We start from the raw sequence: 25,691 nt of genomic DNA, 5'->3' as shown, positions 1-25,691 counted from the left end.
CGCGACAAACAAACCCCGAGTCAAACGTAAATCGATCGTAAACTATCCTGCGACGGAATCGAATCGATCCGGTTTTGGCGTGTTAACCCAATCCGACTTGGCCCCGCCTCGGCGTACTCGCGATCAGATTAACACTCGCGACTCTCCAACGTGACCGGTTACTATCGATCCTCCGCCAAACGTCGATGCGCGGCATCGATACGATGTAACTAAATCGCCCCCCCCCCACGTTGCAAAAGCCGGCGAAATGTTGTTCGTCTCGATTCCGATTCGCGAGAATCGACGCGTGCCGAGAAACTCTACGGTGGCCGGTGTGGAATCGAGCGTCGCGGGTTATCGGAATCGCGGAATCGCCGCCAGGGAGTCGTAGAGAGTTCGAGGGGGTCTCATTAGCGCGATGGCTTTTCGCGTCCCCCGTGCGGTCCCCTCGCTCCGTGTGACCCCCTCGCCCGATCTCTGCCTCCTCCTCATCCTCCTCGTGGTTCCCTGCGTGCTCTGCGGGGGGCCCGAGCCGGGCAAGTTTCGCGGGGACATCACCAAGGTGAGCGGCAGCGCGTTTTGTTACACGTGGAGGGGTTGGTGTGTTGTCTTCCTGTTGTCTTCCTGTCTCACGTGTGTCTCTGTGTGTGTGGTGTGTGCCTGTGTGGTGTACTGTGTGTGTCTCTGTGTGTGTCTGTGTGTGGTGTGTGTGTCTGTGTGTGTGTCTGTGTGTGGTGTACTGTGTGTGTGTGTGGTGTACTGTGTGTGTGTGTGGTGTACTGTGTGGTGTGTGTCTGTGTGTGGTGTGTGGTATACTGTGTGTGTCTGTGTGTGTGTGTGTGGTGTACTGTGTGTGTCTCTGTGTGTGTGTGGTGTACTGTGTGGTGTGTGTCTCTGTGTGTGTGTGGTGTGTGTCTCTGTGTGTGTCTGTGTGTGTGATGTACTGTGTGTGTGGTGTACTGTGTGTGTCTCTGTGTGTGTCTGTGTGTGTGTGGTGTACTGTGTGTGTGTCTGTGTGTGTGTGGTGTGTGTCTGTGTGTGTGTGGTGTACTGTGTGTGTGGTGTACTGTGTGTGTCTCTGTGTGTGTGGTGTACTGTGTGTGTCTGTGTTTACCAGTGTCTGTGTCTCCACGTGTCTCCCTTGTGGTTCCACGTGTGTCTATGTCTGTGTGTACTGTGCGTGTGTCTGTGTTTCCCAGTGTCTGTGTCTCCACGTGTATCCGTGTGTCTCCCTTTCTCCTCGTGTCTTATTATGTCTCACTGTCCCTGTGTGTCATCTTGTCTCTGTGTGTCTTTCTGTCTCTGTCTCCGCGTGCGTCCGTTTCTGTGTGTCTCCGTATCCCTCTCGAGTGTGTCTCCACGTGTCCCAGTGTCTCCCTGTGTCTCTATGTACCTGTCCGTATCTCCGTGTTACCTTCTCTCTCCCCATGGCCCCGAATCTCCCACATGTCTCCACGCTCCTGTGTCTCCCCGAGTCTACATTTCCCCCGTCTCCCCTGTGTCTCCCCCATGTCTTCCCGTGTCACCCCCCCCCCCCCCATGTCTTCCCGTGTCCTTGTGTCTCCCCCATATCTCCCAGTATTCGCGTATCTCCCCGTGTCACCCCGTGTCCCCCCCCCCATGTCTCTCCGATGTTGTTCCTCCCAAGACCATCATCCTCAAGTAGTCTGTAAAGCTCGGGGAAGGCTGTCCCTGCCTCCCATAAACACACGGCTGCATCTGTCAACTCTGTCGCGTTTTGTCGTTGTTGTTGTTGTTGTCGTTGTTATTGTCGTTGTTGTTGTCGTTGTTGTCAATCTTTTGTAATTATTCACCATCGGTGCTCTGGGCGCCACGTTTTTATTTTACACTCTTTCTATTAACTCACTCTTGTTGTTGTTGTTGTCGTATCCTCAAATCTTATAACTCAATTTTAACCCACTTCCCAATGTGGTATCGACTGCAAACTTGGTATACTGATAACACTATTATATTCTATTTAAAAAATAAAAAGATATTTTTAAACATTCATTTTAATATGTTATGTTTCGGCTTGGCTCTAATTGTCCACGCTCAACTGACGTTGGCTGTAAATCACCACCTTAAGTTATGGAAAACTTTGAGGCCACTTCCTGGAGTTCTGGCATTACGAGTAGGGTACATATCATTAAAGCGTGTTAAAAAAAATATTTGTAAACGTTGCAATAAAAAATAAGCAACATAAAAAAATATTTTTTAAATATTGCTGATTTCTTATTGCAACGTTCCGCATCAGCAGCATCGCAATCGCCCCGTGTCATAGCAAACACACCCCCGAAGTTGACATCGAAACTCGTGTTGCTTTAAAATCGCAATGCCCCGTGTCTCCCCCACGTGTTTTGGGCATCGCTTGAAAACGTTTTAACTCGGAACTCTACCAGCGAGCGGTGTTCGCGTCATTGGAACCACACCGGCAAGTTGATGTTACAGAACTACTGCTTAAGAGGGCATTCGGTTGCCTCTCGTCCACTCTTTAAGTGGTGATGATGATGGTGGTGGTCTCTATCTGTGTGTTTCTGTGCCTGGCCCGCGTCTCCGTGTCGACTATCACCGAGTCTCCCCCGTCTCTCTCCGTGTCCTCGTCTCCTCCCTCCCCATGTCTTGCGCTGTCCGTGTGGGACGTGAATAACCCGAAGTTTGTAATCCCGCTATGAGAGAGCTACCACATGCATCCCTGTCAACCCGTGTACGGTTTCCTCCGTATTCTTGTACGGGGGAAATTGAGTTTGCAGGTTCATACGGCGTACATACCCGTTTCAATACGGGGCACAAAAAAAAGTGTCTTTGTGTTTCTCCCTTGTGATGGGAATTTGTAGGGCGAACTTTGAAATTTATAAGACACACGGAGTGACCAATACGGTCCTGAATTTGTCTGTAATAAGGTAGGCAGCACTGATAAGGGTATGGATGGTATTAGCGACGTTTCGCTTGGAACGTCATCCGGTCGTGAACTTGGAAATCAACCTGGTTAATTTGTGGCTGTTGATGACACTTCCCCCCCCACCCCGCCGCAATGACCAACGTGGTGAAGTACGGTCAAAAAACCCCAACGACACACACACACACACCTCCTTGGAAGGCCCTCATCCAGCAGTGGAGGATTGCCAAAACTGCTCTGCTCCTGTACGGTTATGGAATTATTTGACCATACTTCACTACGCTGGTCTCTGTGGCTTGTTAAAGCCAGGGAGGGAGTGTACGTGCTGATAAATATGAGTACAGTACTGTAGAGTCCTGCCCTCTGCTGCCCATAACATACCACCAGAGCAGCCTATAACATCCCGCTTCATGCACGCTAATGGTCGCCCAGCCGAGGATTATCCGTGCCCAACTCAGCTTAGCTTTCAAGATACAGTATAACCAGATAAGGGGCATTTTAGGTGATTTCAGTCATACGCCCCTAAGAGCAGGGGCTTCGCAAATATTGACTTCTTCTCGGATTGCGTTAAATTTAGTGGGCATGGCGTTTTACTGATGTGTGCAAACACTGCACTGTGCTTGTGTGTGTTGTTCCTGCTTGCAGAATTCCAAGTATTTATTTGCGAGAAAAACCATGTTCAACCAGACAGATGTACACATTCAAGGTGAGTCGGTGGCTGCTGTGAGGCGACATTTAACATTTCAAACCAAGCGTGCTCGGTCCACGAGTCCACAATACTCATTATCATCACCACCGTCTTATTTGAGGATATGTCCGGCTGACTCAGATTACCGAATCCACGATTTCAGATGCTTGCGATTCAACCGGGATCACGAGTGAAGTTGCGAGTCGATGGGTCCGCGGCTCAGCGAGCCTGCTTCTCAGAGCCTGTCACACGCTTTGGCCGAATACCAGCCTTGAGAATTAAGTATCGTTTTGGCTGAACAAACATTTACTCTCATGTGGCTGAGCGGGAGGGAAGGTTGCTGCCATCTCCCGCGTGGTATCCTCTTGCGTGGGCCGTTCTCTAACGCGAAGAGTCATGCTCCGAACGGATTTTGCGCCTCGTGCAATGACACCAACAGATGACACAATCGGGATGAAATGCGGGGTCCCAAGGCATCTCCCGTTGCCAACCCACACTAATCATCCTGGCGAAGTGGGCGCCATGGTGGCGAGATGTTTACTACCTCATCTGGTATGCAGGAGGTCGTGGGTTCGATCCCAACCCCGACGCCTGTATATTTGGAGTTTGTATGTTCTCCCCGTGGTCACGTGTATTTTTCTCTGCGTCCTCTGGGTTTTCCCCTCCACTGTTAAAAACATGCATATAGAGTGTTTGGCTGCAATAAATTTCAATGAAATAAGCAATTTTGTGGAGCTGTCATTTGTGGCCATGTCGCCTCTGAAAAAGAGCTATATAGCTCTTTGGGCCTTACCTGGTAAAATAAAATATTGTTTAATTTAGTTTAGAAGTATGATCGACAAGGCATGGGGAAGCCTTCATCCAGCAGTGCATTTTCAAAGGGCTGTGAATTATTATTATTGAGTATTATAGATTATTATAACACAGACGAATGATCGTTAGACACGAGCAGGTCTAAATCTCAACTGGGCCTTGGTTTCCACGCCCAGCACAACGCCTCCGTCATGTCTCACTAAGGCCGCGGCTATTAGTCACACGCCACCTGCTCCAGTCCACTTGTGCCGCATCCACGTGGCAAATAATCACCATCGGCTGGCCTGCATCAGACACCAGCAGTAGCAGCCAGCGACGCTCCGCAATCGAGAGAGAGCGTGTAGCTGCTCCCGGTGCGTGGAGTGAAACTTGGGACACCGTGCCGAACAACGCGCGGCGCAACCCGAAAACACGCGGGGGAAGCTGCCCATGATTGTTGTGGTTGTTGTGGTGTGGTTGCGTTGCGCAGTTCTGAAGGCCACTTGCCCTGAGATGAGTGGGACCTTCACGGTGCAGTGGATCTTGCGCTCCTCTCACTGCTACAACGAGTTCGCCAACTTAAAGGCAAGCGCGCGACCGCACCGCCAGCCCCGTTTGCATTTCTCTCCAAAAGTTTCATCATCGTTCATCATCATAACTGTTGCCATCGTCGCAGTCAACGTCACAATCATAATAGGCACTGAACCCTGACACTTTCTGGAATTATGTCGCTGGGTCAGCGAGGATCGGTGTGCATGTACCTGTGTGTGTCAGTAGGGAGCATCAGGGTAGTGCACTGCGCTATAGGACTTTAGTTCGATTCCCGGTCATGGTTAAGATAGTGGCAACATTTTTGGACCAGTCCAGGGACTCTCCTAGAGTGAGTCCGCCATAATTGAGTAACTGTTGCAGTGTGTAAACATCGGCACAGGGTAGACAAAGGTTTCCAGGTGTGGTGCTGGCAACACCACTCCTTCCTGTGGCATTCCGGCCTTCTTAGGTGCTCGCTACCAGTTTGTTAAAGGCTATACGGGGGATCGTGATAATATGACTTATATGTGTATACATGTACCTGCGCGTATGTGTATGTCTTCACATGTCATTGTATCTGCCACTCATCTCATTCAGTCAACCCATAGCACCTGGGTCTGTTCCATGACCTGCCAGGCAACGAGCCTTCCACACTTGATGTTCTGAAAGTGCACCTAGCCTGGCACACACGTTGTGACGACATAACCGCCACTTAGTGATGAATGGCAGATGCTGCTGCTGCTGCCCGTGCCATTGTTGCTGTGAGTGATTCTCTCGTTGAGGGCAACAGGTAGTGACGTCAGTTTTCTTGTGCCTCCGTTCACACTCCCCGCACTCGCCCACGCCGTTTGCGTCACACAGGACATCAGCAGTGAGATGTACATGGGCGCCGAGGACAAGGAGGTCGTCCCAGACAGCCAGGCTTCCTACTTGAAGGGCAGCGCCACCATCACCTGCAACAACTTCCACATGCCAGCGGTGCCCGTGAGTTTGACACGAGCGCGCTCGCACGATCGTTTGATTTGTCAACCATCGTCGGCGTAAAGCCTTGCCGATTTTAGACGAAATCCAAGCAACAGACTGCAGTGCCGACAGCAGGGCGTCGGCAACCAAAGTAACAACAAGAAGAGGCATTTGTTGTCGAATTCGGTAGAAACAAACTCAATATTTCATCAGGCTCAATGCATATGAACACGAGACGGCGGTTCTTAATAAATACCTGCCACGAAGGAGTCCTTAGAGAGCCGCGTGCGACTCCGGAGCTGCAGGTTTGCCGACACCTGGTCTAGAGAAACAAAACGATTAAATTGATGATATCACTTTAATGTTACGCTAACCTAGTTGAAAGTGGAAGGTGGGGGGGAGTTGGAAGATTAGAACTGAAGATTAGTCGCGAACTTTAGTTTGAACCTATCCACCCACTTTCTTAATGGCACGCTCGTTTAATGGCATCCATGCCACTCCAGAGGTCGCCGATTTGATCTCCCGGCGTGGAAATTGAAACAATCATCGTGACCTCACAGCTGCCAATGATTCGGCAGGATGGTGATACAGGCTGGGGTTAGGGCGTGTACAGCACACTGTGTAGCATTGTCTTAAGTATTATTTTGCTCGGTTACCCGGGAAAGCCTCACAGAGTCCCAGGACTTTATCGGAGGTTCCTGCCAAATTCAAAGCGGAGGGAACGCCGTTGCTGCGTGTAATCTCCCAGTTAAGTAAATGCGGTGATGTTTCAGCGTTGTATTCTGAAGAACTAAATGTTGCACCGTTGCTGCCGTTCAGAGAGAGTTGTTGGCGAGTGACTCTGGTCACTCGCCACCGTTGCTGCCGCTCATGTCTGTGCGTGTGATTTTCTTTCTGTCGTGAAGATGAAAACGTTATCCGTGAAGCTGGCAAACAAACCTCAAGTGAGTACGACTGCTTCATTGACAGTGTGTGGGCTACGTTCATGCAATGGACTGTCAGTGTTGTGATCTCTGTGCTGTGTTGTGAGTTCGTGACTTTACCGAAAGAACCAAAGAGTATGGATCCTTGCAGTCACGAAAACTTCAAATCTAGAATGTGTTCTGTGTTGTGTTGTGATCTCCGTGCTGTGTTGTGATCAGGCGTGGTTCGTCCACTAGGGAGGTTTTGGGCGCCACCCCACCGAGCAGCTGGAGATGAGAAATAATTTTTCTAATAAAAAATACTTAAAAAAAAATAGTTTTGTTGTGTTTCAAAAATTAAAATATAACAATTCTTGCAACGTGAATTGTCTAATGAAGATAACATTTTAAGTTGTTCATACTAGAAACCACTGCAACACCACAGTCTGATTTGTGCCTTGGGGAGGTCTCGGGGCGGCTGTGAAGGCGTCCGAGTGAGAGATGTCCCCTTCATTCAAACCAGAAATATTTGTTATATTGCACTTAATCGTGGCTTAAACCCAAAATCAAATGTGTAGGCTGTCAGTGTAGGCCTAGCTTTCCATTCGACAATGTAGTCATTGTAAAGTGATGTTACAGTGACCACAGATAACAGTGAGACGGACAGTGACCACACAATGAAGCAAGTTTCTCGTGAACAGTGAAGTAAATAGCAGGGCCTGTGTACGTGGTATTTATGTCGCCAGGGAATACAGATCAAAGCTTTTTGTGTAGGTGGGTGTACGACGGTAAGTGGCTGTTATTGTACAGTATGCGGTGTCTTGGTTGCCTTGGCGAATTTTTTGAGTCGTGTCAGCTGATCTTGAATGCTGTTGGCAGTGTCAAAGGGTTTGTGCAGCGTGGACTTTAGGGTCATGGGGACAGCATTTGAGTGCTTTGTTGTTTTGTTTTGTATAGTTGATAAATGCCGACCGTTGGTAGGTAAAACAGTTATATCACTTTCACGGGAAGGCCAATAACATGACGAGGTTGTTTTCTTAATTATAACACCACATTTTCAGAGGTCACAACAGCCCCACCTAGTGGAAATGTCACGAGCCGCCACTGGTTGTGATCTCTGCGCTGGTCTTGATATCATCAACAGGAGGAAGAAAAGGAGAAATCGCCCAGCGATCGTCGCAAGAGAGAAGATGCGCAGGTGAGTCTCGGCTCACCTTCTCTTTCCACCGCCCGAGATTTCCCCGCTAATCTAGCACTCGTCAACAATGCACCACTTGGAAACGTTCCCTTTTGGCGTGGCGGTGATAACTTTCCGTCAGCTCGGAGGGACCTGTAACGCCGTGTCCATCCTCTCTCCCAGGCAAAGCCTGCCGTGGAGGCCGCCGCCCCTGACCCAGCCAAGGTCGGCGATACAAAAGACCTGGCCCCGAAGGTACAACCACCACCTCCGTGTGTGCATTTGACGTACGGACATGGTGGCATCCAGACGAAATATTACCGTCATCAGCCGTTGTCTCTCCGATGCTGGATGAAGGCCTCCTGACGGCGTCCTGTTCTTTCTCCGACGCATTCTGTTCCTTTGCTCTGCCTCGTCAGTCCCTCAGTGGACAGCGTCGCCAGCTGGGAGGGACGCGTCACCTCGTTGCATAATATCTCAACCCATGGCACCTGCTGGGTCTGTCCCGTGACCTGCCAGCGGGCGTTCGACACTTCACATGGCCTTAAAGTGCACATAGCTTTGCACAAGCACCGTGGTGACGTCAACGCCACTTAGTAACGTCAACGCCACTTAGTGACGAATGGCGGTTGTTGTTGTTGTCGTTTCTCTCTTCCAGACTGAGCCAGGAGCGGAGGCCGCTGCTCCTGACACAGCCCAGGTCGGCGATAAACGAGACGAGGTCCCAAAGGTAGGAGTGGTGCCCACCCACCCCCTCGTGTGCCGTGCTGGGCTTCATAGGTGCTCACTTACAGCACTTGCCCCAACAGTCTGTTCAGGCTATACGGGGGTCTTTATCTTTGTATACATGTGTGTACTTGTGTGTGTGTGTGCCACGTAGTCAAACGTGGTGGCGAGGACGTGGAAGGAGAGTCCGTTCCTCTTCATCGTCAGCATCAGCCCGGATGACAACAGCGGCGACAAGCAAAGCAAAGACTGGAAATTTGATGGTTTGTTTAACTTTCTCTTAGTGAGGGCCACATCATTATACAACAACCACATCACCGTGATCAAGGAATGATGATGGTGCGGAGGAAGGCCTCCCCAAGACGTGGCCATCTCTCACATGTAGCTCCTTCACACGAGCTAGTGTCACCATCTCTCCGTCTCCGCGTTGGACTTTCTCTCGGGCGCGTCACCTCCCTCGGCTGCCACCGCCGCCGTGAGACTCGACCCCCGCCCATCATCGTCCCTTCTAGTCCACGACGCGTCCTGCCTTCCCACCCACTAGTGTGAACAGTCCCGGTTGCGTCTGTATCTCACGTAATGTGAACGTTCTGGGTTGCGCCTGCAACTGGCGTGACGCTCTCGAATCCGCGCGCGTACCGTACGCTGGGTTCAGAAAGGCAGACGAAGTTTATGGTGTCCGAGTTAGCTAGCGAGTCTGGTACGGGTCAACCGTAAAACTCTTATCACACTCTTTGAGATTGTGACTTATGTTTTTAACCAGTTTTTATAGCAGTAGCTTCCCGGGGTTCCACTGATAATAATCAGTTCCCTATGTTACTATTTTGGTTGTAACTTTGCTTTAATTGTATTCTGATTAGTTTTTTTCTGTTATGTCAGTTATATTTTAATATAATTTCAATTTTTTTACTGCTTATGTACCGCACTTTGAGCGTTGGTGGATTGGTGCGTGGGTTGGTGGGTGGGTGGGTTGGGGGGGTTGTTGTGATCTGCAGTGTGGTGGTGATGGGTAGTGGGGGTGGTGCGTTGATTCTTGCCTTTGGTGTGTGTGCAGTGGAGGTGGGCATGAACGGACCACATGGGTACATCTCAGCCACAGAGTACCCACTCAAGATTGTAAGTGATACTTGCCTCCGGTCCACTCACTTTCCAACGATACACTCACCACCGGCACGCTCACTTGCAATACACTCATCACCACCCATACGCTCACACCAAGACGTGATGAATAATTTTTTTTTACTATTAAACAATTTTTTTTTAACCAGGTAAGGCCCACTGAGCTATACAGCTCTTTTTCAGAAGCGACCTAACCACAAATCATAGCTCAACAAAGTGGATTATCACATGGAATGTTATAGCAGGCAAATACACTTTCGCACATGTTTGTAAATGTGGAGGGAAAAATCCGGAGGAACCGGAATAAAATCCGCGTGACCAAGGGGAGAACACGCAAACTCCAAATATACAGCAGGCGTCAGGGTTGGCATCGAACCCACGACCTCCTGCATACCAAGTGACGGAGTTAGCATCTCTCCACCACCGTGACACCTCCACCCCGCCACTCACCACCCAACACCACCACCGCCGCTCTCCCTCCCCGCCCGCCCGCCCTTTCACCCGCCCGGTGTAGTTCTACATGGCCATGTGCGTGGTGTACACGCTGTACGCTGCGCTCTGGCTCGTCTGCTCCGCCTGCTACTGGAAGGAGCTGCTGAGGATCCAGCTGTGGGTGGGCGGTGTCATCTTCCTGGGGATGCTCGAGAAGGCCATGTTTGTCGGGGAGTTCCAGAACATCGGCACCTACGGCACCTCGGGTGAGGGGCGGGGGTGATGGGGGGGGCAGTAATGTAGCGGTTAGCGTGCCGCACTACGAACCCCAGGACCCGAGTTCGATTCCCGCTCACAAGCCAATGCCGGTGACGATTATTTGAACCGGTCCTGGGCCTCCCCTAGGTCGACTCAAAATCAAATGAGTAGCTGGTCCGGTCTGTAAATATTGTCACTGGGGAGACAAAGGCGGCCGGGTGTGGTGCTAGCCACCCACCCCCTCCTGTAACTTGCCGGCCTTCATCTCTAACAGCACTTGCATCAACAGTCTGTTAAGGCTACATGGGCGGTCTTCGGTGATGGAGGGTGGATGGGCTTACAATCGACTTAGCGATGATTGTCACTGTCTAGGATGATAGTGGTGGCGTCACCGTAATTATTGATCATGGTGGTCATGGTGTTGATCATCATGATGATCATTATCAAAAGCAGAACCATTGGTGACATCACTATCAGTAGGAGCAGCTTTACTATCACCACGACCACCAATCACCAGCAGCATCATTGTCAGTATTATCATCGGCAGCATCATCATCATCACCACCACATCTTCGTCATCAGCAGCAGGAGCAGCAGAGAGAGAACGTCCTCTGCAGAGATGGAGTGATGAGACCAGCATGTGCGCAGGAGCGAGGATGGATAGTTGCGTTACGAGCAGTGACATAATGATGGCCTTGGAATGCCTTAATCCAGAAGTGGATAGAGCAAAGGCTTCGCTCGTGATAAACCAAGGCAGGGGACCTTCACACAATGCCTCCGATGCAATGGAGACTTGGGAGTGTTCCACACTCGAGCGCTCGGCGTTTCCCACTGGGCTGTGAACTATGGCCAGCAGTGGATAGAACATGGCTGATCGTGGTGGTGGTGTGTGCGGCAGTGCGGGGCGCGGTGATGGTGGCCGAGTTGGTGTCGGCGCTGAAGCGCACGCTGGCGCGGATGCTCGTGATCATCGTCAGCCTGGGCTACGGCATCGTCAAGTAGGGAGTGCCGCGCCAAGCCCCACCACCACCACCTCCTCCTCCTGGTCCCCCTCCTCCTGCAACTGTCCCTCTCCTTGTCCTCGTACTCCCTCTCCTGTTCCGTTCAGTCCCATTATTTCCTCTCTCCTTCCTCATTCCCCTGCCTCCCCTCCCTCCCTTAGTTCTGCTTGTTTTTGCATATGTGTGTGCTTTGATGTTGATGTTTGTTGTACAGTCCCCCTGGCAGGGGCGGTTTCTTCATTAGGGCGATTGGGCGACGCACCACCAATGTCATTCAACCACAGAGTCACGCTAGCCGTCACTGTCAGCCTCTGGATATAGTCCAATCAGCGTCATGTCACGTTCTGTGGAGTACCGCCTCTTTTTGGGCGATTTCACTCCGGCTGAGAATCACCCCGAGTGGCCCCATAGACTTACATTCAAAGATGTTTTTTTTCGAACGGGGGCGCTGCAATGCATTCTCTATGGCTTCCGGGAGGGCATGCATTAACGTGCTTACGTCATCATACGTGCTTACGTCATCATACGTAAGCACGTTTCATCCAACAATATAATTTATCGCCACCTAGTGGAATCTTTAATAAAAAAAACTTGAGTGGTTTGTTTTAATAGTGAGTATATAAACAAACAAGATGTATTGTAAGAGTCACTTTATTTTTCATTAATATTATAGAAGTGAAGTTGCCTTTACATGCTTAAGCTGTTAATTTATTCATTCCATGGGTGGACCTTATCCTTATCAATCATCCAGACATTTGCCCCCCCTGAGAGATTTTGCAGGAGCCGCCACTGCCCCCTGGTAATGTTCCTGTGGTACCCGTAGGCCGCGCCTGGGCGCCATGTTGCACCGCGTGGTCGGCGTGGGCATGCTCTACCTCGTCTTCTGTTGCGTGGAGGCGATGCTGCGCGCCAGCGAGGTGCGCGCAACCACGACTGCTTTCATCACCGCCACCGGCGCCACCGCGGGTGCCACCCCACCGTTGCCACCACAATCATCGTAACCGCCATTGTGGTTACATCACCATCGTCACTACGTCCACCACCGCCGCTGCCACCACCACCACCGCCGTCGGTTTTTGGCCGCCATTCCCTGACCTCTCCACCCGCCTCAGCCTCCTCAACCCCTCCCTGTTCCTCGCCGCTCCACCTTCCCCCGGTAACCCCCCCCCCCACCCCCCTTGTCGTGTTCCCACACAGGACCCCAGCAACTCGACAGTGCTGACATCGGCGATAGTGCTGGCGATGATCGATACGTGCATCGTATGGTGGATATCCTTGACGCTCGCTCGCGCTTTTACACAAAAATAACAATCCATTGGGAGATCTTGCAGAGTGTTGCATCGCCCGTGTTCACGAACTAGTCCGTGGAAGTGGATATTATAGAACCGCTGCTGGAATCTCAAGTTTAAGTTACAAGTGACCTCTTAACCGCATGAAGGGGCAGCATTTTTCCGCACACCCTAGAACAATGAGTAATGTTCGTTGGATGACATGGATTTTTTTTTTAATCCTCACTCATAGCTGCAATTTTGGCAAATTGATCGTGAAGCATATTTAAGAATGCGTGTACTTTGTGTGGTAGTGCATAATTTAATCTGCATTGACTCAAGACAAGCAAACTCTGGACCTGCTTGACATACTCTGTCTCATAAGCAGCAAAGTCAGTCTCGCTTCTACCAATGCTGTAGAACTGCCAGACGTAGAAGGCGAGGAGGCTCTCTTTAATCGTTGATGCTGACACGTAGAATTTCGACACGTGTACCACAAGCGTGGAAAGCGACTTTGAACGCCGACGTCGTTCTGCCACATCCGCGTTGGTCCTTAGCGTCGCACATCTTCGTGAGTCTGGCACAGACGATGAGGACGCTGAGGCTCAGGCGCAACCCCGTGAAGCTGTCGCTCTACCGCCACTTCACGAACACGCTCATCTTCTCCGTCATCGGTGAGCCCCTCTTACCTCTTGCGGCCTGCGCCGCTCGTAAATCTAGTTGGGTAGGGGAAGGAGGAAAGTTTAAAATGCCCGTGTTCGTTTGTGTTTGATTGGCGTCAACGTTAACTGGTCGTCCTTTGTTTCTCAGCGTCGGTTGTGTTCATCGTCTGGTCGACGAGGAAGTTCCGCATGGTCGACTGCCTCTCCGTGAGTCGAGAGGTTTAAACAAAACAACCCCTCACTCGAGCGCGGCGAGCGCGACAATTAGGGTTTTGCACTCCAGTTTGAATGTTCTCGATGAGCGCATGGCAAACACTGATACTCAAGCTGCGTGCGTCTGCGCGGTTTGCGCTGTGCAGCTCTCTGATGTGTTTTCTGGTTGTTCCGGGGCGACGTCCGATGTTTCGCTCCACGTGCCCGGGCGCTTCTTCACGAAACCCGAAAGCACGAGGAGCGTCGTGTCGGTTGTGCGACGCGCGGCACAGCCCGAGAATGCGTCGGAAGGGCCGGGCGGCACAACCGCGAAACCCCACGCGGTTCGTACCCCTGCGGTAAACCGCGCTGGGCAGTGGAGGTTACACCGCGTGCCGTAACCGACCGCGTGATTCTGCCGGCTCGATTGGCAGGACTGGCGCGAGCTGTGGGTGGAGACTTCCTTCTGGAGCCTCCTCTTCTCCGTCATCCTCCTCGTCATCATGTTCCTCTGGAGGCCGTCCGCCAACAACCAGAGGTGAAACCCCTCCTCGTCCTCCTCATATTCTACCTTTCTCTTGTGTCCTCCTCCGGGATCCCGTGCCGCGTATGTGCTGCTTGTTCTACGCGAGTGCTGTGTGTGCTACGTGTGGCGGTAGTGTGCACTGTGCTGTGTGTGATGATGCCCCAACAGTTCGTGTAGGCTACCCGTGCGATCTTTGTCTTGTGCACTCGCAGGTACGCATACTCCCCCCTCATCGACGACGACGATGAGGACAGCTTAGATCAGAACGTGATGACGGGAGATGCATACGGTACGTGGAGCAGTGTGCCCGTGACCTTGCGAATGATCATTCATTCAGTCATTCATTCATTGCTCCAGTGGAGAAGCCCACAAAGTGGAAGCCAGTTTTGGTTGACCATTTATGCTCTGGTGTCACAAAGTTGTGTTGTGTAAAGGGTCCTGCGTTGTGTAATTGGCTGCCTCTCTTGTCTGAAATTCCCTGCCCTGACCATAGCAGACCTCTCCCTGTCCACGTCCACATTTAACGGTCACCTCATCTCTGCCTGTGACTGAAAGCCTCTCTTCTGAAGTCTCATCTAGACCTTCATATTCAATCGTCCCCTCTCCCTCCTTGGCCTGTAGCTCCATATTCCCCACCCCCTCACTCCTTCCCCTCTGATTTTTTTTTATACCCTCTTCAGAGGTGTCTGGGTGTCTCAGAGGTCAGAGTTGAGGCTGGCACCGATGATTAAACCAGGTTCTCAAGAGTAGCAAGTTGATGGTCTCAACCCAGTCACCAAGGACTGGACAGAAGAAAAAACTCCCCCACCCCACCCCCCCAATCACATCAAGCATGGTTCTGCACTTAATTTTGGCTAAATTCCACCTCTGAGAATCGGTCCAACTGTCATGCCACGAGCATCACTGTCCGTGGGAGGCCGGGTGCATGAGTGCTGCCCGTTGTTACCGTGTGGATTCCTCATCTCACGACGCCGATTGCACGATTGTGATGAAGCTGTGGGAAAGAAAAAAACAACAGATTTGCTCGTGTTTTCCCAGTGGGCCCCTCCCCGATGTGGATGGAGCTCTGCTTCGTGCGGTCGCACTTTCACGCCCTGTAATCCAAATTGCGTTTCTCCCGGCATTCGTTGCACAGGTACGAAAATGAGAGGCACGCGGACGGAGATGAACGGGCAAGCCAGGTCCGGTGCCAGCCAGGTGTGACGAGAAATGAACCCACCACGCAATTTTATCGAAGTGAACCTGTGTGAAAAATAATACATTAAGGGTTGATAATTAATTTGTCCCATGAGTGCAAATCATCATGGGTTATTTCGCTGTGAATTCTTACGATCTCATTAAGCGACGGTCTGTCTCAGAGCAGAGAAAATTATAAAATCGTGTCGGAAAAGGCTCCGTACTTCGTGAATTTAAATAGCAACTGAAAAAATTTATCGAGATGTGGTGGTGGAGGTGCAATTTGCCACTGGTGGTGTTGGCCATGTGGCTGTTTAATTTGTATTTGATTCCGTTGACTTGAAAACAAAAATATATTTTTAAATGTTATTCTTTTACCGTGCAATGTAATATGAGCGACACAACCCTCCCCTGTCTGCCGCCCATTCACCCTGTCACTATCCTCTGCTCCGCTGCAGGATGAAGACCTGACTTGGGTGGAGGAGAACATCCCCTCTTCTGTAGCTGACCTGTAAGTTGCACGGGTTTACATATTTGCAGTTGGATGCACGTCTCTCCCAGGACGCCTGGTCAGCGTGAAAGAGTAGGCCATAAACCCCCCCCCCCCCACCATCTAGAACCCTAGAGGGGCTCTCAGTCCGATGGAGGCCCTTCCTCTCGGAGCAGGAGTGTCAGCAAGAAATTGCAGGACTGCACCTTTACTTATACTGAACGTATTTTCAACTGCGTATTTTTTTGTCTGTAGGAACACACTGCACCCCATGCATTCACATAGAAGAGCTACAAGCACATACAACACACACCTCTTGATTGAGAACAAGCCCTGTCTTGATAGGACCCATTCCTGACCGAACGCACACCTCCTGATAAAAACACACGGTGGATCTCACAGTTGATGGAACATAGTAGGCAGTGACGTGGCCCATCAGTAGAGTGCTCGTTGGAGAGGTTCACAGTTATAACCCAGCGGCCGTCCTGGTTAATACCGCGGCGCGTGTTAACCGTAATTATTGGCCTCGGGCCATCTGCTTCACAGTGGACGTTAAAAGATTCTGTGACGTCATTCGCAAGAGTAGGCTCATTGTGTGCCTACAATCGTATTCCAAGTTTGGCAAATTTGAAAGATTTCTCAATTTGAATCTACGTAACAATCATCACCAACTTAGCAGGACCTTCCTGAAAAAGAATCACGAATCAGTGAGGATTTCCTGGGTGACCAAGTGTAATTATGACAAAGACACCCCCTGTTGATTAAACACAGGCGTCCTATGTGAACACATGTCACCTGATTGAATGTATACACCACTACTGTTGTCGTGTTTTCTTTAATTATTGTAAATAACCGCGAGATATGATTATAGGTAGACGCTGTATAAACTTGATGTAGTAGTCGTCGTGGTTGTGCCATCGTGATCGGATCGTGATTCTGGTCTCGCTGTCTGTCTTTCCCTGCAGAGCGCTCCCTGCGTTACTCGACTCGGACGAGGTAATGCCGTGTTCACCGTCTCTCAGTTATCTTGGCGTTGGTGAAAATGTACTCTTGAAAAATGCCCTTTGTTGTGGAGTCGAGTTGTAATAATGCTTCAGTTACAATTCTTATCATCAGTAGAGCAGAGCCCCTCTTGAGGGTATTTTGGTCTACTTTTCCACACTGGCCAGATATTTTGGAATATGTTGGTAGTACGCACGGTTTTCTTCACCACACGCGAGCTACCGATCAACCAGTTGTGGTTGTATCCATTTATACTGCTGGTTGGACGTGTGCAGTGGTGGATGGAGGGTTTTGAACAGCGTGCAACCGTTGTTTTAAACTACCATGCCGGAAGGTAAAATTTAAACCGAGCTGACAGGATATGCCAACCATTATACCGCCGCAACGTCCCCGCTAGTGTTAACGCTGCGTTAAGTCGGCTATCGTCACTCAAGTACGAGATGAGGCGGTGAAGTAAAAAAAGCAAGCTCACGAATGAATTGTTGCCGAATGAGAACACGATATTGTGTTGCAGTGCTGTTACAAGGCATCCCCTAGGAGAGGGGGGGAGCTGTGGTGATGGCTCAGAGCGCTTGCCCGCGAGTGTAAAACGTAGACGGAGCGGTGCGTCCCCACCCACCGGTACCCGTCGCCAGTGGTGTTGGGCGACGAGTGACCGTGCGGTGTCCGTGCGGTGTCCGTGCCATACATGGGGGGGGGGGGCGACCTTGAAGGACGTCGTTGTCGTATGGTTTTATCTTGTTCACGCTTACGTTGACCAGCACGAGTGTGTGTGTCCCATGTACCCCGTGGTCACCTTCTTAGGCGTTTGCTAACGGTGCTTACCCCAACAGCCTGTGTAGGCTACATTGGGGATCTTTGTCTTTGTCCCCTGTACCTTCAGCCGGATCGAGGGGCAGTCGACCCAGTAAGCAAAACTAGGTGAGGTGCAGGGTCGGGCCTTGATGATAATTCTCTCCTTGCCCATAACTTACGCCGATAACAAGGAGCGATCCTGGCGGCGGCCGAATGGGGGAGGTCGTGGTCGTTTGAATGTCGAGGGCACGTAAGGCAACATTGACGTTAAAAACGACCTCGGCCAATGTGGCCTCAGCTCAACACTTGTTTGCGTGTGTGATTCAACACCAGTGGTACACCTGTTCACACCTCGATAATGCCCCTCCCTCACCCTCCTAACTGCATGGTTTGCATGCTGTAACTCAGCTTAACCTTCCATTTCTGCTTCTGTAGAGGTCCACATTATAATCCAACCGTCCGAGCTGTATGATGTGGTGTGTGTAGCTGTCAGTCCCATGTATATTTCAATGTGAGTTGCTGCTTAAGGACCATTGTCTTCATTGGGTTTGTGTGCTTATTCATTTTCTCGCCCGTCTTGTTATTGCACCATTCCCTGAATTCGCTAACTTGAGTCTAAGAATACTGGGTTAATGGCAATTCATGTACTTTTAGAATTACTGCAGTTGGGGTGCCACTACCCCGAAGCTATACCAGGGTGCCTCAATCTCCAGTCCTTGTGACCCACCATGGTTTCTAAGTTTAGAATTTACCTCCGTTCAAATATATTTAGTAGTTACAAGCGGCACGTGTCTGACGATTGCGTAACATTTTCCACGTGACGTAGACGGCGCCGATTAAATAAGCACATCGACATCACATGGGGACACACACGCAAGATGTGTGTGCACTCATTACACAGTGCTTGCCACAAATAACCACAATACCGTGCTGATCTCGTCAAGGAGCATAAACCATCACGCGAACTCCATCCTCGCAGAAACTTTTGGCGAACAATTAAAGACGGTTACCATGTCGCGCTCTTGCAGATGCGCTTCTGCGGCTGTCTGGAAATTCTCTTCCTTCTGATATCAAGAAGCCACTGGTGCTATGCACTTTTAAATCATTCAGATTGAAAACTAATTTCTTTAGAACTGTGCTTTGTTTAGTTTGGCCTTCCCTCGCACCTATGACTGTTGGCTATGCACGGTGCGAAAGTTCAACATACATTGATGCCTATTAATTTGAATCGGTGATGTCGATTTCACATGGGACTGTTCAGCAATGATGAGGTATGTGGAGTATGTAAGAACTTCAAATGTATTTGAATGAAGACTGGTGAACATGGTGAGATGGACTGTGGTGGGTCACAAGGACTAGATTGTAAAACCCTGAAATGTCAATTATATTCAGACATCTCAAACTAGAATTCGGAGCATGGTGCAAAATAAAAACTATTTTTGGGCATATAACGATGCAGCGATTAAAATAAATTCCTACGCTCAAGTGTACACACATGGAATCATGCGTGTTAAAATCAATGTTTATCAATACGCATGTATGTCATCAAGTCACAATGGGTGCTAGATTCACCACATTGTATAAACGAATCGATTCTTGATTAAAAGTATAATACTAAATTGTAACAATTGATAGAATCGTGAGGGATGCCAATCGTTACATGCCTAATTATCATTACAGTTAAGCAGCAATAACATTATTTAAATGCTTCATTGTCTTGTTTCCCCAACAGGAAATTATGACAACCAAGTTCGAGATGTCCAAAATAGACTGAAGTTGTGTCGATGAAGACTTGAAGGTTCCCAAGTGAGCAGCTCCTGAAGAGAACGCTATGTAGGTTTTTTCTGTTGTGTCTATAGTTCGACGTGTTTTCGTGTTGTTCGGCACACTGTCCGTCGTTTCACTCCGATTGCCGAATTCACTTCCTGAAGATGCTGCCAGCAAGCAGAGCGAAACGTCGGCACTCAGTGCCGAGCAACACGAGGATCAGCTCGAAAAACACGTAGGAGAGCTATAAGATTGAAGTACGTTGAAGGTGGTGGGAGTCGAGTGTCAGACCTCAGGATGAGGTTTGGTTCCGGCTTACACTGGTTGTTAAGCCACCCACATCGGCTAGAAATGACCTGTGTATCTGATGCTGTCTCAGTAATCGGCCCAGTGTGGCCGGCTATTCTGGGGAAAGAAAATAGTTTTGTTAATCGCTGCTCCTGTAATCAAGTGCAATTACTGTTGGTGGGCTTGTAGGATTTGGGCGGTGTTTGCGCGCAGCTGTGTTTTTGACAGGGAAGTGTCACGATTTCTTGATTTTTATAACCTCGTCACAGGCAGGAGCAGAAAGACAGTTTCCTTCGACCGTTAAAGACGTCACTTGATGCAATTTGAGTCAAACTGGGGAAGGTTGGAATTACAGATTTTATTTTATCATTTAATTATAACTTTGTTTCAAACAATGAGGTGTATATATTGTTAACGTCTTGATCTGTGTTTTTTGACCTTCGGGTCACTCAATAAAGCCACTGTTTTGCTATTCTTGGCTAACTGCCCTTTAAAAAAAAACAATCTCAGTACTAACTGGCATGACCATGGTGCACTCCTGTCAGGTATCAGTCAGATCTCAAGCTAAGCAGGCTCTAGCCTGGATAGTGCTTGTATGGAAAGACCACCATATAAAACAGGTGTTATGGTCAGCGTGGTATAGTCAAATGAGCATTATGGCCCTCATCTCGTAGTGGGTCGACAAAAAAGGCTGTTCTTGCACTTTAGCCGGCACACGTGCTCACACACCAGCAAATCGACTCCTGGATCCACATAGCCAACTAAACTAATCCTGCAACAGAGCAGAGCAGCCTGGAGGACTCTTAGGCCTGCTGCTACGGATACCGTTGAGAAGTATGGTACAATTGTCAATGCGTTTGCAGAGCTGACGTTGGTCGCCGTTTGAATCGAGTAGGCCCCGAGTTTACGCGACGTGGCAGGCAGTGGCAGGGCCCTGTTGGGACCCCTGACGCTGCATTCTCAATCCCAGGTCGGTCCGAGAGTGGGTGATGGTGGTGGTGGTGGTAGCGACAGCATTCTCAGGACAAGATGTGCTCCAAAATGCCTTGCCGGATGAGCTGCTCACACGGCCCTCGTGGAAGGAAGTGCTGAGGGAGACAAAAAACCTGAGTGAATTCCTCACAAAAAAACTCCATAGCTCTTTCAGCCGCTGAAACAATGACATAACTTACTGAGCTACAAGGAGGTGCATAAACGAAGACTGGGGTATCCCTGGTATTGCAGGCTGTAGGCGTAGGGAACGTGGGAATTGATCTCGGGTGACGGTGCAAGGGGCGGCAATGTCAAGCTGTGCAGGCGGGTGGCTGTGATTGGTGGGTGTGTGCATGCATTACTTCTCACGTGACACCAAGACGCCTCGGCTTTTATAGTTGGAGACGAGAAGTGAGTGGGGACAGTGATAGAACACAAGAGGGCCCATGTCACGTTCGCTACACCACTGCGCATCGACGTACGCTCGCGTGCATTTGCTGACATCCAGGGCCGGGTTTGGCGCAACAGTTACCTGTGTGTTCTTCTTCAGCAACACGGTGCTGCCATCGTCAATTTCCAGCTCGCCGTAATCCTTGAGGCAGCGCACCTGGCGGCGGTGGATAGGCCAAAGGTGTGAGGGCTACTCCGTAAGCGATTAACATTGAGCAGAGGTCTTGATTTTTTTTAATTACTTATGGGGGGGGTAGGGGATGTGAGGCACGCACCTCGATGTAGAGGCTCTTAGGAGGCTTGGTGTCCTGCGTGAGATCCAGTCCCTCCTCCCCGCCGACAGAGCCCATGTACGACGCCAACGACTTCTTGTAGTGGTTGAACCACTCGAACTGTCGTTGGAGAACATGCAAGCTGTGTTAAAGCGATTGAATGAATTGTCGTGATCAGATTCGTCATTAATCACTGGTGTTACAATTGTTACTCGGGTAACAGGTGAGGTTGTTCGCCTTGCCTCCTCCACGGACAGATGGAACCTCACGATGGGGGGCAGAACGCTGCCGTACTCCCAGCGCATCGTGCGGATCCTCTGCACACGGTCATACCTGCGGACGGAACGACAGAACACACCAGCCCTGAGAATTCTAAATATCAAGTTGACTGTCATGCGACAGACATTACTCTCAGTGGCAGTGCTGCCCTCTTCTATGTTGGAAGAGGCCACTAGAAATGGATCTCAGACATGGCTCTGTGATATCTGCTTCTGTGGGCCATTCTCTAATGCAGGGGTGCACTGCTCTGCAAGAGATTAGAATGGATTATTTGTCTCAACACGATGCCAATAGAACAAGTGGGATACAATTTTAGGGCATTATTTTTTTTTTTTACAAATAAACGTATATTTGATTACAAGTTGGGGCACAGTTTTGTTTTTTAAACTGCTACGATGTTTCAACATTGAAGTTATCAATTTGACATTTCTCCATTGTCACCTTACGCTTAAGTAGGCACAGAACCCGTGGGGAGCGGAGCCATTCCACCCCATTCCTTCCTTCCCTCTTCCCCAATTCTTTACAATATTTCGGACTCATGAATGTGTGTTTAAACGAATGTGTCATTAAGGATAGCTGTAAGATCTTCCAAAGAGAATGTGGCAGGAAATGATTGTAGATGTTAAATTGTATAAAAAGACAAACATCTTTTAAAAGGATTATTGGACTCGTGAATGTGTACATTTAAAGGAATGGGCCATATACAGGGTGCTTCAAAACATTAACACTTATATGGGACTATCGTTTTTAATGAAAAAAACGGACAATACACTAACATAATACGGTAAATGTAATGTTAATAGCTTAAAAAAGTCAAAAGTCTCCACTTGTTCGCCATCATTGTCAACGCGTGCCTGGAATCTTCTCCAGGTGGTCTCCAGAGGCTGGAGGCACATTTCTTGTGGTATTGTTGCAAATTCTCATAAGTGTTTAACATTTTTTTCTAAGCACCCTGTATTCAGGACAGTTGTCAGATATTTCAAATAGAATGTGGCAGGAAATTACTGTAGATGTAAAATTGTGGGAAAAAGACACAGACACTGTTTTAAAATGAACCGTGGTGCTCGCGATCAATGTAAGCGCCGTGGGTGCTGACAGAACACTCACGCGTAGGCGAGCAGGCAACGCTTGTTCCGCAGCAGGCAGCAGTGGCGGAACTTGATGGTGGGGATGAGTTCATTCTTCCCGTCAGATTTAACCTCATTTCTTTAAGACAAAAAAAACAGAGCACTCATCCACAAAGTACTCGCATAGTCGTAATGCTGTGAAAGACGTTTTACTCGTGCAAGCTAAACTTAGAAAACAGTGTTGCTATGTTCAAAATATTCCCCTCCAGTACTCGATGAGTGTGGATGAGTTGCTCAGTGACATGTACCGTATTTTTCCGCATATAACCCGCAGACGCATATACCCCGCAAAAATTGCGTTTTGTGTAGAACAAATTTCAGATAGACCGCACCTCCATATACCCCGCAGGGTCTTGTTTTGTTTGTAAAAAGTGGTATACCCCGCGGGTTATATGCGGGAAAATACGGTAATTCACGAGCCGTTTCAAAATGGTAGGCACAGGGCTTAACTTCAGGTAGATTTCCAACCCGGAAAAAAATGTTCAGCACCCGGCAAACCACGTCTATTATACCTCTCAGTCTGGCGACTAATCACGAGTCTACTACAGCGTCTACTGGTGGCCCAGATGTTTAACAAACACCAATATATTCAAGGTTTGTATATTTGGGAGAAACTAACTCGAGAACCCGCAGGAAACCCATGCAGAACAGGGGGGGGAGAATATACAAAATCCAGGTAGGAAGGCACCCGAGTCAGGAATCGAACCGAGGTCCTTCTTGCTGTGTCGCCACTACGCCACCCTGAAACGAAGTCACGGGCCGAATTTGGCCCGTGGATAGTAGGTTCCACACCCCTGCTGTCGTAACAGAATCAGAATGTACGTATGTTAAACTTCTTTCGCACCGTACATAGCCAACCTTGCTAAATGGAGGTGCTCGGGGAAGGACAGCAAGCTAAACACAAACAGCTATTCTAAAATGATTGTCAATCTAGTTTATTTCAAATTGCAAAGCTCCAGTGGCTTCCTAATATCGGAAGCATTCCAGACGGCCGCAGAAGCGCATCTGAAAGCGCAGCGATGCAGCGGCCGTCTTTGTTCGATGGCCAGCCAGAAGCCGAGTCGTAGAAGAGTGGTTGTTGCTGGTTGAGGTGTGTGTGGGGTCGTACACATCAGTCTGGTTCTGCTCGTACAGAACCTTCATCTCCTCCAGCACCTGGCGGACTCCATCCTCCTGGGTCATCAAGGGGGAGACAGGACAGGTGAGTGAGTCTGGGTGGTGAGGAACTTTAAGATAAGACTTTAATAAAGATGCTATATAAGGTAAAAAAAGCGGTATATTAAATATTACTGTCGCTAATCCGATCTCCAACACTAACTTACACAACTTTACACGCATGCCCTAAACTCTGTTAACTAAAATATTTCGGGCGAAATATTTTAGTTAACATTACGGTTGACTGACAATCTATGTTCTAGATTTGAAGCTTTCGTGACTGCAAGGATTCATATTCTTAGGTTTTTTTCGGTAAAGTCACGTAAGTAAAAATAAAAAAAATTATAGAAATAATAATATAAATAAACTAATATAATAATCACTACAGTAATTTTGCTGTGGCTGTTCCACCTGATGACGGAAGCTTGCGTTGCCTCCGAAACGTCGTAATTTAATTGAGTTATTTTCATTTTATTATTGTTTATTTTTCATCTACGTTACTTTACCGAAATAACCCAAGAGTATGGATCCTTGCAGTCACGAAAACTTCAAATCTAGAACAAACAACATGGGTTAAGAGAGACATTATTGACTGTTATGATCAGTGGTACAGCCACAGGTGGCCGCTCCTCCTCACGACGTCCACGTGTGGAGACGGAGGCGTGAGAGGAGATTCCTCCAGCAGTGGATAGATGATGGTGATGAATGAGGATGGTGATGTTGAAACATTGTGGATGAAGCTGACTGTGTGTTTTGGGCATTCCTCTAGCAGTGGATAGATGATGATGGTGATGAATGAGAGCGATGTTGTTCAAACGTTGTGGATGAAGCTGACTGCGTGTGTGTGTTGGGCCTTCCTCTAGCACTGGATAGATGATGGTAATGAATGAGGATGATGAATGAGAGCGATGATGTTCAATCGTTGTGGATGAAGCCGTCGCTCGCTCACGTTAAACGGCGGGATCTGTGCATCCGTGGCGCGGTGCAGCTCCCGTATCAGCTCTATCGCCTTCTCGCAAAACATTCCTGCTCAGTGTTTATTACAAATACGAACGATATCTAAGAGCACAAAATACGCACCGATAATTATCGTTAAATCACCTAAAACTAGCCCTTTCTAAGTCACAAAACAAACCCCACCCCCCGTCACTCGATTATAACGAACGGCAATAGGAGATTTTAAAACTACTTAACATCTAATTTAAAAGAAAGACTCGTCGCGAGATAGCGAGTGTCTCAAACAAGAAGGAAACTAAACGCAAGAATCGCCTCTGAGGTGAAGTCCCGGAGCGTCTCCGCTTCTCTTCAGTGCCATTAGAGCGCGAATTTGGCGCCAAAAACGAGTGGCCATTGCGGGGGCGGGACCAAATGGAAATGGGCGGGACTTGTGGGATAGGGGGCGGAGCTAAAATGAAAGGGGCGGGGATTGAGAGAAAAAGGGCGGAGCCAAAAGGAAATGGGCGGGACTTGTGGAATAGGGGGCGGAGCCAAAATGAAACGGGCGGAGATTGTGGGATAGAGGGCGGGGCCAAAAGGAAATGGGCGGGGGTTGTGGGATAGGGGCGGAGCCAAAAGGAAATGGGCGGGACTTGTGGGATAGGGGGCGGGGCGCAGGGTTCAGCCAAGAGAGGAGTGCGAGCGTGAGGCGAGCCAAAGAGAAAAGAGGAGGAGTCAGGGGACAAAGTGGGCGGGGCTTGTGGAGGAAGAGGCGGGGTAAGTTATGGGGCGGGGTCAGAGGGGGGTGAGCAGAGGGGGTTAGGGAAGGGGAGGAGTTGAGGGGGGTGAGGGGAGGGGTGTGAGGGGAGG

The 25,691-nt window shown here is 49.4% G+C and overlaps 2 protein-coding genes across 3 annotated transcripts; one reads left to right on the top strand and one right to left on the bottom strand.

Moving 5' to 3' along the window:
- Positions 1-72: 72 nt before the first annotated feature.
- On the top strand, positions 73-20,102 carry LOC144727358 (transmembrane protein 87A-like). Of its 2 annotated transcripts, none has more exons than XM_078606109.1 (22): positions 73-541; positions 3,521-3,581; positions 4,846-4,940; positions 5,748-5,870; positions 6,755-6,793; positions 7,896-7,949; positions 8,112-8,183; positions 8,587-8,658; positions 8,809-8,917; positions 9,709-9,770; positions 10,288-10,471; positions 11,362-11,461; positions 12,288-12,381; positions 12,662-12,735; positions 13,300-13,406; positions 13,543-13,601; positions 14,021-14,124; positions 14,325-14,401; positions 15,248-15,309; positions 15,747-15,799; positions 16,744-16,774; positions 19,308-20,102. In XM_078606109.1, exons 1-22 carry the CDS (start codon positions 398-400, stop codon positions 19,347-19,349), a joined length of 1,818 nt encoding a protein of 605 aa, XP_078462235.1. In that variant the 5' UTR covers positions 73-397; the 3' UTR covers positions 19,350-20,102. The 2 variants fall into 2 exon arrangements, with proteins under 2 accessions (XP_078462235.1, XP_078462236.1); XM_078606110.1 differs by lacking the exon at positions 19,308-20,102 and adding an exon at positions 17,614-17,699.
- GINS1 (GINS complex subunit 1) lies at positions 19,969-25,261 on the bottom strand. The gene is made up of 7 exons (XM_078606111.1): positions 24,835-25,261; positions 23,839-23,903; positions 22,711-22,809; positions 21,567-21,657; positions 21,328-21,444; positions 21,135-21,209; positions 19,969-20,718 (listed from the first exon to the last, which is right to left on the bottom strand). Exons 1-7 carry the CDS (start codon positions 24,907-24,909, stop codon positions 20,650-20,652), a joined length of 591 nt encoding a protein of 196 aa, XP_078462237.1. The 5' UTR covers positions 24,910-25,261; the 3' UTR covers positions 19,969-20,649.
- Between the last annotated feature and the right edge of the window lie 430 nt (positions 25,262-25,691).

Source organism: Lampetra planeri, chromosome 25, assembly GCF_965212315.1.
Source record: "Lampetra planeri chromosome 25, kcLamPlan1.2.h2, whole genome shotgun sequence".
Classification (NCBI taxonomy): Eukaryota; Metazoa; Chordata; class Hyperoartia; order Petromyzontiformes; family Petromyzontidae; genus Lampetra; species Lampetra planeri.
The sequence above is the reverse complement of the archived record's forward strand: the minus strand, read 5'-3'. Positions and strand labels throughout refer to the sequence as shown.

What these genes read in the sequence shown, in the direction of transcription:
- LOC144727358 (XM_078606109.1), top strand. Translation starts at nt 398, where the DNA reads ATGGCTTTTCGCGTCCCCCGTGCGGTCCCCTCGCTCCGTGTGACCCCC. An exon ending in CAAAAGACCTGGCCCCGAAG is followed by an intron (nt 8,184 to 8,586) that starts GTACAACCACCA and finishes TCTCTCTTCCAG; the next exon opens with ACTGAGCCAGGAGCGGAGGC. An exon ending in CCAGGTCCGGTGCCAGCCAG is followed by an intron (nt 15,310 to 15,746) that starts GTGTGACGAGAA and finishes GCTCCGCTGCAG; the next exon opens with GATGAAGACCTGACTTGGGT.
- GINS1 (XM_078606111.1), bottom strand. Translation starts at nt 24,909, where the DNA reads ATGTTTTGCGAGAAGGCGATAGAGCTGATACGGGAGCTGCACCGCGCC. An exon ending in CACAGATCCCGCCGTTTAAC is followed by an intron (nt 23,904 to 24,834) that starts GTGAGCGAGCGA and finishes TTGATGACCCAG; the next exon opens with GAGGATGGAGTCCGCCAGGT. An exon ending in GAGCAGAACCAGACTGATGT is followed by an intron (nt 22,810 to 23,838) that starts GTACGACCCCAC and finishes TTTGTCTTAAAG; the next exon opens with AAATGAGGTTAAATCTGACG.